The sequence below is a fragment of the Metopolophium dirhodum genome, chromosome 1 (genome assembly GCF_019925205.1).
Source record: "Metopolophium dirhodum isolate CAU chromosome 1, ASM1992520v1, whole genome shotgun sequence".
NCBI classification, from domain to species: Eukaryota; Metazoa; Arthropoda; class Insecta; order Hemiptera; family Aphididae; genus Metopolophium; species Metopolophium dirhodum.
Window position 1 is genome coordinate 44479847 of NC_083560.1, and position 14564 is coordinate 44494410.

Sequence of the window (14564 nt, forward strand, 5' to 3'; positions counted from 1 at the left end):
GGGTAAAAAAGGTCATTTGAGCGAAAACCAAAATGTCGATTTTGGGCGAAAACCAGCGAACCGCTTGTACTCGTAGGGACGTTTTTTTTTTTAGGTTTATCGGTTAAGGGTCATTCTGAAGACAGGCATAGACGCATTTTCTAATGCAATTGTATTAGAAAACTATTTAGAGTTAAGGAAATTCCTCAAAATAGATATGAAAAAATGTATAATTTGTCAAAAGTAGATGCTTGTGAGTTGTGTCATATTATTGTCTTCGTTAATCGGTAATCTCTACCTTATTGTAACGCACGTCTGCACTGCCTAAAATGTTCGACAATTATCATTTCACAAACTCCCACCTATTCGGGTGCCGTCAAAGTGGCTGAACTAAGGTATAATAATAATGTACTCGGTGGACACAATTTCGCAAAAGAGCTCAAACCTTAACAAATTGCTTAATATGTATTAATGTGTATTCTGGAGTCTAAACATATGTATTTTAAATAAAATTGATAACATTTCTTTGTACTAACCAATTTTTAATTTTTTAATTTTTAATAATAAATAATAATATTAAGTGTTCAAATTCTTAAAATAATATACAATCATTTTATACGAAAATATATGTTTTTTAGGGTTGTTTTTATAGGTATACCTAAGTGGGTCGATTTTTTTTATTTTACCGGTAGAAATTTTTGACCCAGTCCGGTTCTGTTGATTAATATAAGTACAATTTAATTATTATTATACTTTATATACCTATATAAAAAAATACAATTTATATTCCACTTTTTTAAAAATATATTAATAGGAATTACTAAAATAAAAAACATTAATACATGTATAATATAATTTTGTATATTAATAAAACAGTTTTATTTCCTATATCAAGTAACATTTGATTTTAATACAAAATTATTTAGTTGGTTAAAAACAATAAATACAATCTATTATTAATGGAAGCTTTTGGAATTCACAGTTTCATAATATGGAAGACATATTATATTTTTGATAAATTTATATATTTATAAAATAAAAAAATAGTAAATACTATTTGGTAATTTTCACAATAATTTATAGGTAAGTACATTTTATTTTAATTATAATTCAGACTCTCGTACATTAATTAATATCAACTATATGTAGTTTTTATTATAAGTTATTAACTCAAACATAACTAAAGGGTTATGAAGGTTGTCCATTAAATTATATTCTAAAAGTTAACAATGACTATAATATTTGTATAATGTATAGTAATATATAAATAAAGATATTCAAAAATAATTATCCAACTTTATTAATAGTACCAAATATTGTTACTTCAGGGTTTTTAATATCACTCAAGCTCTGAATTAGTTTTAGTTCTTTTTTGCTTCTTGGATCCTTTGAACCATTTTCATTTGTATCTATCGTCAAAGAAAACATTAATTCACATTTTAATTAATTTAAAATACAATTATTGTACATTAATTGTATTATTTATTTGTTTTTTAATTAAATAATTACATTTTATGGTACGTTTTAATACTGCTTGAATTGTTGCAACCGTTTTTTCAATGGAATGTTTCAAGTCATTATTAGTTAAGTTCATCCATATCAATAACAAAGCAGTAAAAAAATCTCCAGTTCCAATAAAGGATTGGTCAATGATGGGAATATCTAACTCTACATATTCCTCGTCTAAAATATTAACATATTTAAGATTATTAAAAATGTTGCAATATCATGTATAATGCATAATATAGCATGAACAAGATGCCTATATTTCATTCACCGAGAGAATATTGTTTATTCGTGCATACAACTAGTATCAAGATGTGGGGATTTGGGTGGTTAGAGAGGAGTACAACACATTTTGGTTTGTGCACGACCACATTCTCTCGACAAATAGACTACCTAAAGGCAAACAAATATAAATTATTAATATATCATTTTTTTTTTTTTTATTGATCTTAAGCTTCGGCAACTATGGCCATTAGCTGTAGTGGTTTGTTTGTGGGTTGTTAGTGACGGTAGGGGAAGGAACACGTGTGTGTTGGGTTTGGCAGAATTTTCGATTGGGCACCCGTAGGTATCTGCCATGCCCGGGTGGGGGATGGCGGCACTTGTTCTCCGGACACCGTGACTTGCACGGAGAAAAATGCCGCCCGGTGGTCGAGGATCAAACTCGGACCAGCTGTGCCGAATCCGTCGCGTTAGACCGCTCGGCCACCTCGTCCCCCTATATCATTTTTGTTCATAGTGCAAATTAGAAATTTCACAAAATAAAAATTATAGTTAATTATGTATTATTATAACTTATCCATTTAAAATTTTAAATGTATAGAGGTATATTTTGCAACTTTTGAATTCCTTAAGTAAATCTAATTACATGTGTTTTCTTAAAAATATATCTATTGAAATATTTGAAAAAAAAAACTTTACTTTAGCTCAGCTAAGAATGTAAAATATATTAATTATACTATATATATATATATATATATATACTTATTATACCCATTTGTATATATTTTTAATACTTACAAGAACAATTTCTTCCAATACACTTCATAACAGAATTCGATGATATGTTAGAAGATGACACCACGACTGTTTTACAACCCTGAGCATATAATATATTCATGGCCTTATAAATATCATTAGGGGTTGTTATAGTTATACCAGTTAATAACCTAATGGAATAGAAAACATACAAATATTAAGTTAAATCAAAAAAAAGTATTAATAATTATAACTGTACCCACTCTAATTCATATTCATTCGGTGTAAGGATATCAGTCAAATGTATTATTTCATTCTTATAGACATCTAATATATCTTTTGGAACATATATTTCTTTATTATCACCCATTACAGGATCACAAACTTTAAAATATAAAAAATATTTTAATTTATTATTTAACTATATGCATAATAAATTGACTCTATACAATTTAAAGATCCATATTTATCCTTATCGTCTGGAGTCTTTCCCAATTTATGGAAATTAGTTTCATTTATCCTATTTACAAATCCAGAGATCGATGTTAGAAATTATCATCTCATATTCTGCTAAGTACGCTACTAAAACTATAACTTGAACCTAAATTTTCTAGTTTTTTTTTAAAAAATGTCATATCATACAACCAATATGGGTTCCAGAATTCTAAATCGACCTTAACTAATTGAATCATTTAGACCACATTGGTTATATAATTTGTTAAATACTAAAATCTGCTGTCCTGAAATTCTGTCTTCGATTCTCTAATGTCCCTAATATGACTACGCTTCAATCCTAAATTTCATATTCCAAAAAAATTTTGTCTTTTCCTTCCAGTTAACCGGATGTTAATATTGGGAAATAAACTAGAAACATTTGATTTTTTTTCGACTCGATACCTAGATTAAAAACTTGTCTAAGAACATTAATAATGAATAACTAACAATACTATTTTAGTATTTTACAATACTACTCATTTGTATATTGTTTATTTGTGTCCATGGAATAAGTCATTCATCTTAATGTATTTTTGTACTATCGAAATAAATAAGTTACTTATACTCTTTCACTGTTAATATCATTTGTATTATTCTAATTTGATTTGCATTTTTGTATATATGTTTTTGTTAATTAATTTATCCTTCATATTATGTACTCTATGCCCTTGAGAATAAAATTTTATCGACTGACCGTCGCCAATAACAACGCTTGGATGATAGCCATTGACAACATTTTTCTACATTAGAAAAAATTGAAGAAATAATAATATAATGCACAGATCGGTTTTATACTAAAATATTATCCATTTTATATGACCATGATAATAATAGACGTACCTATTAAATACATTCCAATTATTGCTGAAAAAGTAATTGATAAAGTGACAAAAAATAAAATAAAATATTTATCATCAATAAGTTATTACAAAAAATGTTTTTCTCACTACGCTCTACAACTTTAGAATCTATAATTTCCATGTATAATCTAATATAATATGAATATTGTATAATTGTATACCTAATAATACTGAGTAAGTACTTAAATTATTAAATTTAAAATATTTATAGACACTATTGTACATAAACCTTTGTATATTTTTTTTTCAAAATACTGGTCCCCTCTGAGAGAACTCCTGTGGGAGCCTAGGAGTTCTAAATTACATTATAAGTACATAAATAGTGTATAGAACACAAACCCTGAAATCCACAGACCACAACCACACATAAAATATTTAATATAAACCAAACATTTTTATATTTAATTTAAATAATTTAATAATACATTAATAATATCACATAGGCATAGTGGCCGATACTCAAGAGTTAAGACCAATTAAAAAAAAGTAGATTATTTTTGCCTGGTGCAGAAAAATTATAGTCAGGCCAAAATACAACCTTGATAATTTTTAGGTATGCATAAGTATACTCTGCAACATCCCAAATAAAGCCCCTGGTTTAATTGTTTGTGATTTTGAAACAAAATGTTTTATTACCTATATTTTGTTAATTATTATTTTAATGTGCAGATACCTAGGTTAAAATTTGTTTTTTCTGATCCCTCAATACAAATATTATGTATACACACATGTTTATATAATAGATATTTCCAACATACAAAATAACAAAAAAATTCATAATTAAAAAGATAATGAAAATATGTAAATATTAAAGTAAATGATTTATGATTAAACAAAGCTCCATGAATAGTTAAGTAGTTTGAGGTATCAGGTATATATATAGAACATGAAAAAATTAAAAAATTAAAACCACTAGGATGTCCACTTTGAAACTAAGAAATTTAAATGGAAACAATTATTAGTCTTACTATATTTTACTTTATTCAGGATAAGAGTGAATATCATGGCCAAAAAAACTGGTCATGTCTGCCGCACTCTACACATCCAACAATATGAATAAATTAGCCGAATGACGATTAACAAATAAAAACAGAACCTAGTTGATGCCTAGAGGGCGGCGGTATTTATTGATTCAGTCTGCACACATGAGAAGTGTACACTTAAACTTTGATAGAGGATCAAAAATAGATTATTTAGATACATTAAATAAAATTATGTGTGACTAAATTCAGTTATGTTGAGTACCAAATAAGTCCATAAACATGAGGGAAGAAGAGATTTCTCAAAGAAATTTTTTTTTTTGCACATCTTATTGCACATCTAAACTTTGTATTGCAGTGGTTATATAAAAGTTATATGTTTGAAATAACATAGAGCACAATTCAAAAACTTTTACTGAAATATAAAATTCTAGAAAATCACCTATAAATCTCAAATAATAAACTACAATAATTTTTATGTTAAAAATGGAGGATCTCCTATATAAATTATATTAAAGCTATGGTTCATAATTTTTACTAAATGTATGCATTAAATTAAAGTAAAGATATTATATTTATAAACAGTCAAACAGAATACACACCATATATCAACCCTGGATTTTTCTTTTTCAATATTTTATAAATTTCAGCAACTTTCTTTAAGAACTTTGGACATTTAGTATAACCAGTTAATAGATGTGAATAATTATGCAATTCATTTTCAACAAGACCAGTTATTAATTCCGCTAAAAAGTCATAATAATTATATAATTAATATAAAAATATTGTAAGTACATATAATAAATAAACAACTTACATAAATTACTTTCATTTAATATTTGGCCATAATAAGTTTTATATCCAGTATGGTTTGATAATTGAACAGAATTTATAGCATCCACTTCAAAACCCATTATCTGTGATAAAGTACGATAATTATTTTTAATGTTCTAAATGTAAATTGTATTTGTACAATTACCTGTAATGGAAACACAGCACATTTATTACCCACATATCCACTAACAACATGGCTCTGTATACAAAGCACTCTTTTGAAAGATTCCATAGTTGTTCAAAATTGGTAGTCTAAATAAAAAAAATTAATTTAAGGAACACAAAATGTATAATGTTTAATAGTTTACATAGTTTATGTAATTTAAAATATTACAATGAAATGTAATTAGATGTTACATAGCATACACTGGCAGGGTTGGGCAGTATCAAATATATAATTGTATCTTGTATCTTGTATCGTGATACCTACATAATTTTGAAGTATCAGGTATCACGATACATGATACATTTTATACTAGTATCGTGTATCTTTTTTTCTCAAAAGATACAAGATACTATTATTATAAATATTTATACTTAATAATAGTACAAAGAAATTTGAATTCGATTTGCAGGGCACTCAAAACACAAATAAATTTAACAATTGTGGTAATATTTTTTTGTGTGTATTATTATAATTGAATTGTTGATAATTTCGTCACAGATTGTATTTTTACAAAAAATTGTCCGAGCGCAACAGGATCAATTGAGCCAAAATGAACAATAATGAAACAATTTACCACACAATGTCATAACTTGTAAGATAATTTAAAAAAAAAATAACAATTTTAAAAAAAATTAAAAATTACCAGCTATCTATAACAATTACCTATCTATAAATTATAATATTATCATAATATAGTTCTTATCTATGTATGACTATACATAGATAAGAACTAAACTGAAATAGTGAAATGTTCGTTCTCATCAAACACGAATCCATTGCCATTGGTCTTTCCTACGGTCCACGGTTGAAGCACTGTGGTTGAAGATAGAATTCTTATTATTTTTTCTTAAACCGTGGTATAGATCTGCGGTGGTTCTATGCAACAACAAAATAGTGATAATAATATTATATTGATTTTTGGATCTCACTTATTGATAAAATATGATAACAACATACAGGCCACTCTCAATACCACTCGATACGTATCACTATGCCGGTATAATAGGTATTAGATACAAAATAAACCTAATATAAAATTCCTAATGTTGACAATGTTGTAATTTTGATCAATTTTAATTTGTTAAAGAAACCAATATTCACGAAGACTATAGAGACTTCAGAATAGAGATGTCTACCAAGCCACTCAAAATTGCAGCACATTATTTTGTGGGTATAACTATTATGTATAGGTAACTAAATGTTATTTTTGCAATTCTTCTGTGAGTAAAAGAAAAATATTATAATAATTATAATAATGTTGTAATCTGGTCTACGATGCATTGTCAATATTAATGTACATTTTTATTCTAGCGGAGGTGTGTATTTCATGTTGTGAATTGGATTAATGTACTGGTATCATATTACTATATCACTTCCAGAAACCACTCAACACATTAAAACCCGTCTGTGATGGAACTAAACTCAATGACGTAAATACACAAGACTTATTTGAAGACTACATTTCCTATGGTTCCAAAATATGCTCAAAATCACTTTAGTGGTAGGTACTATCATTGATCCTGCCCAAAATTTCATTAAACACTAAGACTCTAAGTGCATATTATTATATAATAGGTAACCTATAAAACTGCTTTCCTGGGCAACTTTTTTTCAATTAGCCGAGTCTATATTCACTGGTAGGTTAAATTAAGTCAGTGACGTCATAAACATATGCTAAATAGGAGGGCTTTGGAGGTTAAGCCCCCCAAACATTTCCTACATTTTGTTTAAAGCTTATTCAATATTATGAAAGTACGGCTTTAGGCCCCCCAAATCTCTAATACTATTTGCGCCTATGGTCACAAACATACTTTTTGTGACAGTTGCTCCGAACAATGTTAAGTGGGTGGGTAATTTTCTCAGTTTTAAAATTGTATAATTACTTACTAGGTACTTATATTTGATTATATTTGACTATAATCATAGTTGAATAAGAAATTTAATGTTGATTTTCATTCACTGTAACAAATTAGCATTATACAATAGCCAATATGTGTATTTTACTGTTTTACTCAAGAAATTAGCACTTAGTTAACAAAATGCATGCTGTATTCCTGTATGTAATAAGGGAAAATATAAAAATATATGTTTGTGGAAAAACAATTTTTACAAAAAAGTCACCCAGTAAAGTAGTTTTGTTCCGATTATATTGTATTTACCTATATATATTAGTTATTATTAGTGCAAAGGATGTTGTAGCTGTAAAAGTTAGTAAAATTAATTGCATTATTGCACTAAAAGTTACACAAAATTGCACTAAATAATAACAATGTTCTATTAAAAAATTTTTTAATTCATTTTTATTGACTTATTATTTTTTTTTACATTAGGGTTTACAGTATACTTCAAATAAATATTAAATGAAAAATTATTTTACATTATTTTATTTATATCTTTCTATTTACTTAAACAATATTTGAATTCTGCAAAAAAAAAAATAAATATCTTAATTTAATTTTAACAATCTAAACTACTAACTTAAACATAATTGAGTTTGTTTGAAATTTTAATATTTATACATTTGTTGATTTTGGATTTTAATTCATACTTCTTTGGAACCCGTTTAAAATTTACTTAGGAAAATTGAAACAGTAGAAGAAAAGTTGCAAAAGCAACAACATCTGCTCCCTAGTTATTAACATCCGTTAATCATGTACAATTATTTTTTTTAGATTTAACTGTTTGTTAAATGTATTGGATATACTGATGAATTTGTGGAAAAAAAAATCATTTATTAGTTTGTGATAAACATTTATGGGATTGTATAAATGTAGAAAAAATATCTGAAGACTAAAATCCATGTAAAGGTTTGCTCACAATTAGTTATTACATTTTGTTAATTATTAATTTTGGATTATTTTACAGCAGTGAATATGAGAGAACACATTATTATCAATCATAATCTCTCTTAACATTTTGGTTGATAATGTGATATTGTTTTATAAAGTTAATTGCAAATACCTATGTTGAATATTTTATATATTTTATTAAATACAATTTGTATTTGCACAATACTAATCAAAAACAAATATCCTGAGGTTTGTATTTTGTATTTTAAATCTAATAGGTTACTATGATAATAATGTATTTTTGCAAATAATTTTTCTACTTGCATATATAACATATCTTTAACGTATATAACGCATACTTTAAGAAATATTAACCCCAACGACTTGTGTTTTATTTGATAAATATGAACTTAATAATTTGTATATTATATTGCCTCTCGTACCACCATAAATTAATTTGTTTAAAAATATTTTGTGATTTATACAATCAAAAAAATTTTTGACATTAAAGAATATTCCTAGAACTTTGTTAATACTGTTTGTATGAATAAACTCTCTTTCTGCATTGTATAATTACACAATAGTTCTATTTAAATTTAATTTTTAAGTATAAGTTTTAATTTGTTACCCTCTATCTTCGCCACAAGCACAGCTTACAGAAGATAGATAATTCAAATGTATAATGTATAATTGTATATTCGTTTTTTTATTTTAATAAATTAAATAAATAATACTTTTTAAATAAAATATTGATGACTAATTTTTTAACTTTATAGTCTGAAAGCCATGGAACACAATGGAAATTGAAAGTATTCCAACCTAAAATGGAAGCCAATTAATTGCAATGGAAAATGGAAATTGGATATTAGTGATCAATTTGAGATGAAAACATTTTAAATGCATTCTTTCAATCTAGTATTTTATATATTATTTATGAAGTGTGTTAGAAATTAAAATGTACACTAATATATGATAATAAGTAATGGCTTCAAGTAACCTTGTGATTAAAACTAATTTTGAGTACCACACCAATAACCTATAGATTTTGAAGATGAACATTGGGTAAGCAAATTCAATACCAATAAATCTTGATATATTTTACATTATTACATTACATTACAGAATTTCCATTTCAGTGAAATAATGATAACATAGACGATGACAACAAAAAAACCATTACTTCTATACTTACAAGTTACAAAATAATATGGTCTTCTTTATTTAAACGCTTATTGCTTTAATGGAAAACATTAAAGCACAATTCTCTTATATTTTATTCATAATAAATTAACAACATTTGTTAGACAATACATATTTTTTTTCTTGTAGATCCTTAATGAAGTTATTAATATAATATTAAATATCAAGTTATGAGAACAAAATGTCAAAAATCTTAAACATTACAAAATATGATCACTAATACCCCCAGAATTATTACATTTACATTTTTTTTTGAGTTTGAACTGACAGCAGAGTAGGACCTGTTTGCACAATACTACATTTAATTACATTTACCTACTGTCACAGTCTTGGTAAATTACTTTTAAAAAGTAATTATGTTATTTTACTCGTTACTCAGAGATAAATTTAATAAAGATTTAAGTTCCTTTAGTCGTTACTCAAATAACATTTTAATAAAATTACTTTGCCTTTCAAATTGAAATGTAACTAAAAGTAACTACTTTAGTAAATAACTTATTTTTTTTAGTATCTAAGCGATTTATTGTCATTCAACAAACAACTTAACTAGAAGTATACTATAGTACAAATTTATAAAAATTTGAAAAAGATATACAAAAAAAATATACATAAAACATATTAAACACTGTCATACACGATACGGGCATACGGCTGATGGACCGACACTGAATTTGAAATTACGATTAACAGCTCTCGATTGTGTTATTAAATATTATATACAAATAAAATCATAATATTTGTTTATAAATAATAACTTATAAAAATAAACCATATTTTATAAAAGGGCAAATTCCTATACTTAACAATTTATGACGCAGCAATGTAAATATTTTGATTTTTAAACTATCAGTACTTATTGGGTATATAGGTACCTATCAGAAAAATATTTTTATTATTTATAATATTTATAAACATTATAGCAGGGCCTTGCACCCGAATCATTTATTCGGGTTTCGGGTTTCGGGTGCTGGATGTATTTGGGTGTTTAAACACCCGAATAAAAAATTTAAACAAACATTTGGGTTTTCAAAACCGTTATTATTCGGGTTAATATTGGTTAATATGGGTGCTAAGAAATCTGGATAAAACAGAACTTTTGATGACCCCCCCCCCCCTCCCCACCAAAAAAAAACAAAAAACAAAGTGTTCATGTTTATGTTATTTATAATAAAATATAAATGTTTTACCCAAATTCGCAACGTTTGTTTTTAACTAAACTAGGTTAACTAATGTACAGTAGTTACATTTTTCTATGAACTATAAGGAATAAGACAATGGGAAACTAATTAAAATTTTACTACCTATTCGTTTTATTATAGGCATTAGAGTCCACGTAACTCATTTTTTTATATCTATGTACCTTAAGTTCTTAACAAACATTATATAAGTTTCCAAATACTTATCTGTTTACTATTTTAAACATTGATATTAAGTGTTAACTCAAATAACCTAACAAATACCTAGTACCTACATTAACTAATAACCAGAGCTGGAGCTCAATGGCTATTTAAATACTATGTTATTTTATTAGTTATTAGGTTCCTATATAAGTTATGTTATACCTGTTAGGTATTAAAAATTAAAATATAAAATATAACAAACACCATTGATCTACGGTAATAACATTAAATAATAATAAATAATACTTTTACTATAATACATTTTATATTAAGTAATGAATACAACTTTATTTTGTTGGGTAAAATGCTAATAATGTATTTTAAACATAAAACTATAAAAGAGGTACAAAAACTGTTTTTTACAATAAACTAACTAGTTAACAAATCGTACATTAAATTATGTATCCATGTATAATTATAATAAATAACAAATATTACTGTATTTTACAGTAGCTGTAATATTAATGAATTAGTATGAGGTAGAATGTGTAATTTGTAAATAACACAACATAAGTATAAATTCATTATTTAAATGTATGATTGTTTCTTATCATCAGAATATTTTCTAACATGTCTGTTTTTAATGAACTTCTTAAATCAGATAAAATAAATTTTAAACCTGAAAATGCACGTTCAACGGATACCTGCATAAAAATAATTGTTTTAAAAAAAATGAATTTAAACTTTTTAAGGCTGATAAAACATACTTGTGTCGCAGGTACTGCCAATAACACCATTGCCAGTTTATGCAATTCTGGTTTACTGTTTATACAATTTCTCCAATACTCTACAATATTTGTTGAGTGATGAAGTCTAGGAACATTGTCAAAATCATCTATTATACGTCTTATATCAGACATCGAATTTGAATTTTGAAATGAAAAACTTAAATCTAATGAGTCTGAAGCTGAACTCTGTGATCTAATATACTGTTCCAAATCATCATTCAAAGAATCATCAACAAAACTTTTGATTGGAGGAACTGAAATATTACTTTCGATTCCAGTTTCTAACCACATCATTATTGTCCAATTATCTTTCAATAATAATTTAGCTGCATATTTGTCAGTTTGAGAAATATACCATTGGAATCTTGGATCCAAATAAATTGCTGAAAAATATAAAAATTGTATACCTACATTAAAACAATTGTACAGTAAAAATCTAAAAGTAATAGATAAAATATTTAAATACCTGCTAAAAACACAGAATTATTTTTCAAAACCGATCCCCTGGTATCCATTGCTATAATAATGTCATTAGCAAGTCCTGAATCCACTAATTTGGTACAAGTATAACACTTTAACCATACACCAAAAAAATCTCCTAATGTTAAAGTTTCTTTCTGTAGCTCAATAGTAGCTGTTTTGGCAGGTGATAATGCTTGAAGCTAAAACATTTAAATACATTACTTTACAATTTAACATATATTTTCAATGATAGTAAAAATCTTTCAAAAAATATGTTAATTTTCTAAGGTTTTTATTTTAAGAGAAAACTAAAATGTACCATTTTTTCAATTGATGACCACTCATTTTCAGTAAGCTTTAGTTCCTTAAAGGTATCACATAAATCAACACATGTGGATTTTAAATCTAAAAGGCGTTTCAACATGTCAAATTTACTACACCAGCGTGTTTCTACATCAATAATAGCTCTTTTTTTAATATTCCAGCTACTGTAGGAGTTCTGAGTTTTTTAACTGCCTAAATCATGAGTTACATAAGAAGAAAAATTATACATAATACTATATTACTAGGTACACAATATATGAATATATATCAAGAAATGTCAAGTTCTCATCAATTTTTTTCAATTCAAATTTTTAGTGTACCTATTCAAATATAACAACTAAAATGGGTATTGGATACTTTCAAATATTTTATGAGATATAACCTATTACCTTATTAATATACCTATTTATTGTATAACATGTACTTGCCTACACAGTTCACCAATCTCAAAATGTATAGAAAGATGACAAACATAGATGAACAATAAAATATAAATTATGAATACATTTAAAAGAATAGCACTAACGCCACTAACATATTCATTATGATGTTGATGTACCTACATTACTATGTACACAAAAATTATAAATTTAAATTTAATTACCGAACGAGCTTTGGAAATAATCAAACTTGAATTCCTAGTTTTTAATGCATCTTCAATGCATAATTGTAGTGTGTGTGCACTACAACGTATTGATACGGTAACTGGTTTGGGTTCATTATCAACAATATGTATATCAGTTAAAAATTCCATTTCAATATTTTCTAATTGAAGATGATCAATTGTTGTCTCCGTATCTAATTCCCCCAAAAGACCGTTTATTTCTTCTGGACAAAGCCTAACTTCTGGAAAATTGTCCATAGGTACTGTCTCTACATTGTCATCACCAATATGTTCAGTGGTATCATTAGAAATGGATTCCATATCATTATTTTCAATCAAAAATTCATCTGAAATAAAAATGATATATTATAAGGAATTCAAATTAATATTTTTAAATTTTAAAATATATTTAGTGTTAGATCATATTAGTGATAACAGACTACACATTTTTTTTCTAACTCTAGAACTTTTACATAACAGATGTATAACCAAGTATATTACATCAATATATGATTACCTACATTTGCAGCAACTACTAATTATACTATTGTACAATTGGTTTTATGTCAAGATAGGTATAAAGTATTAACTTTATGAAAATTATCTTACCTCTTTCAATATTGCTCATACATTCTACCATTTTTACCATATTACATGCATTATCGGTAGTCATTGTCAATATTTGTTGTTGTTTAATATCATACTTGTTTAGAACTTCAAGTACCTGTTGAATTAATATATCTAATTTAATAATTTATTAACATATAAATATATAATATAATATATTAATATGTCAAAAAAACGTAATACCTTTTTTTTTTTAGATAGTTTGCTGTATGTGATTCTGTAAGTTCAATCATTGCTAATGTTTTAACAACATGTGTACTTTCATCAGAAATAAATTGTACATTAATCCCTAGAATTGATTTATCCAAACGTGTGGCACCGTCAATTTTTAAACTAAGAATACAATTTTTCACCAGATTTTTCAAATCACTGACGACCAAGTTGGCCGTTTCAATAACATTTTTCCTTACATTTCTTTGATCGATTGAAAATTTATTGCCAAAACTTTCAGGTATTGGGTTAATAATTTTTTTAAAACCACTATCATTTACTATACTTAGGGGCTTTCCATTTATAGTGACCATTTCTGTGCATGCATTTAAAAGTATTTCTCGACTGGTGTTAATATGGATAGTCTTTTTGATTATAACACTGTCTAATGTGCATTGTTTTGTGCCAATTGTATTAGAACC

At 26.2% G+C, this 14564-nt stretch overlaps 1 protein-coding gene and 1 long non-coding RNA gene across 7 annotated transcripts; one reads left to right on the forward strand and one right to left on the reverse strand.

Moving 5' to 3' along the window:
• Window positions 1-1021: 1021 nt before the first annotated feature.
• Window positions 1022-6425, reverse strand: LOC132935821 (pyridoxal kinase-like). Of its 3 annotated transcripts, none has more exons than XM_061002450.1 (8): window positions 6170-6425; window positions 5778-5884; window positions 5616-5715; window positions 5401-5544; window positions 2727-2847; window positions 2506-2654; window positions 1489-1662; window positions 1022-1388 (listed from the first exon to the last, which is right to left on the reverse strand). In XM_061002450.1, exons 2-8 carry the CDS (start codon window positions 5862-5864, stop codon window positions 1267-1269), a joined length of 897 nt encoding a protein of 298 aa, XP_060858433.1. In that variant the 5' UTR covers window positions 5865-5884; window positions 6170-6425; the 3' UTR covers window positions 1022-1266. The 3 variants fall into 3 exon arrangements, with proteins under 3 accessions (XP_060858433.1, XP_060858434.1, XP_060858432.1); XM_061002451.1 differs by lacking the exon at window positions 6170-6425 and adding an exon at window positions 5967-6078; XM_061002449.1 differs by having other exon boundaries at window positions 1023-1388; window positions 6183-6425.
• Window positions 6426-6775: 350 nt separating this feature from the next.
• On the forward strand, window positions 6776-9636 carry LOC132937059 (uncharacterized). Of its 4 annotated transcripts, none has more exons than XR_009663594.1 (6): window positions 6776-6804; window positions 6886-7018; window positions 7110-7299; window positions 8471-8605; window positions 8664-8836; window positions 9364-9636. It is a non-coding gene; the product is annotated as an uncharacterized LOC132937059 (long non-coding RNA). The 4 variants fall into 4 exon arrangements; XR_009663593.1 differs by having other exon boundaries at window positions 6782-6804; window positions 6886-6988; XR_009663592.1 differs by having other exon boundaries at window positions 6789-7018.
• The last annotated feature ends 4928 nt before the right edge of the window (window positions 9637-14564 follow it).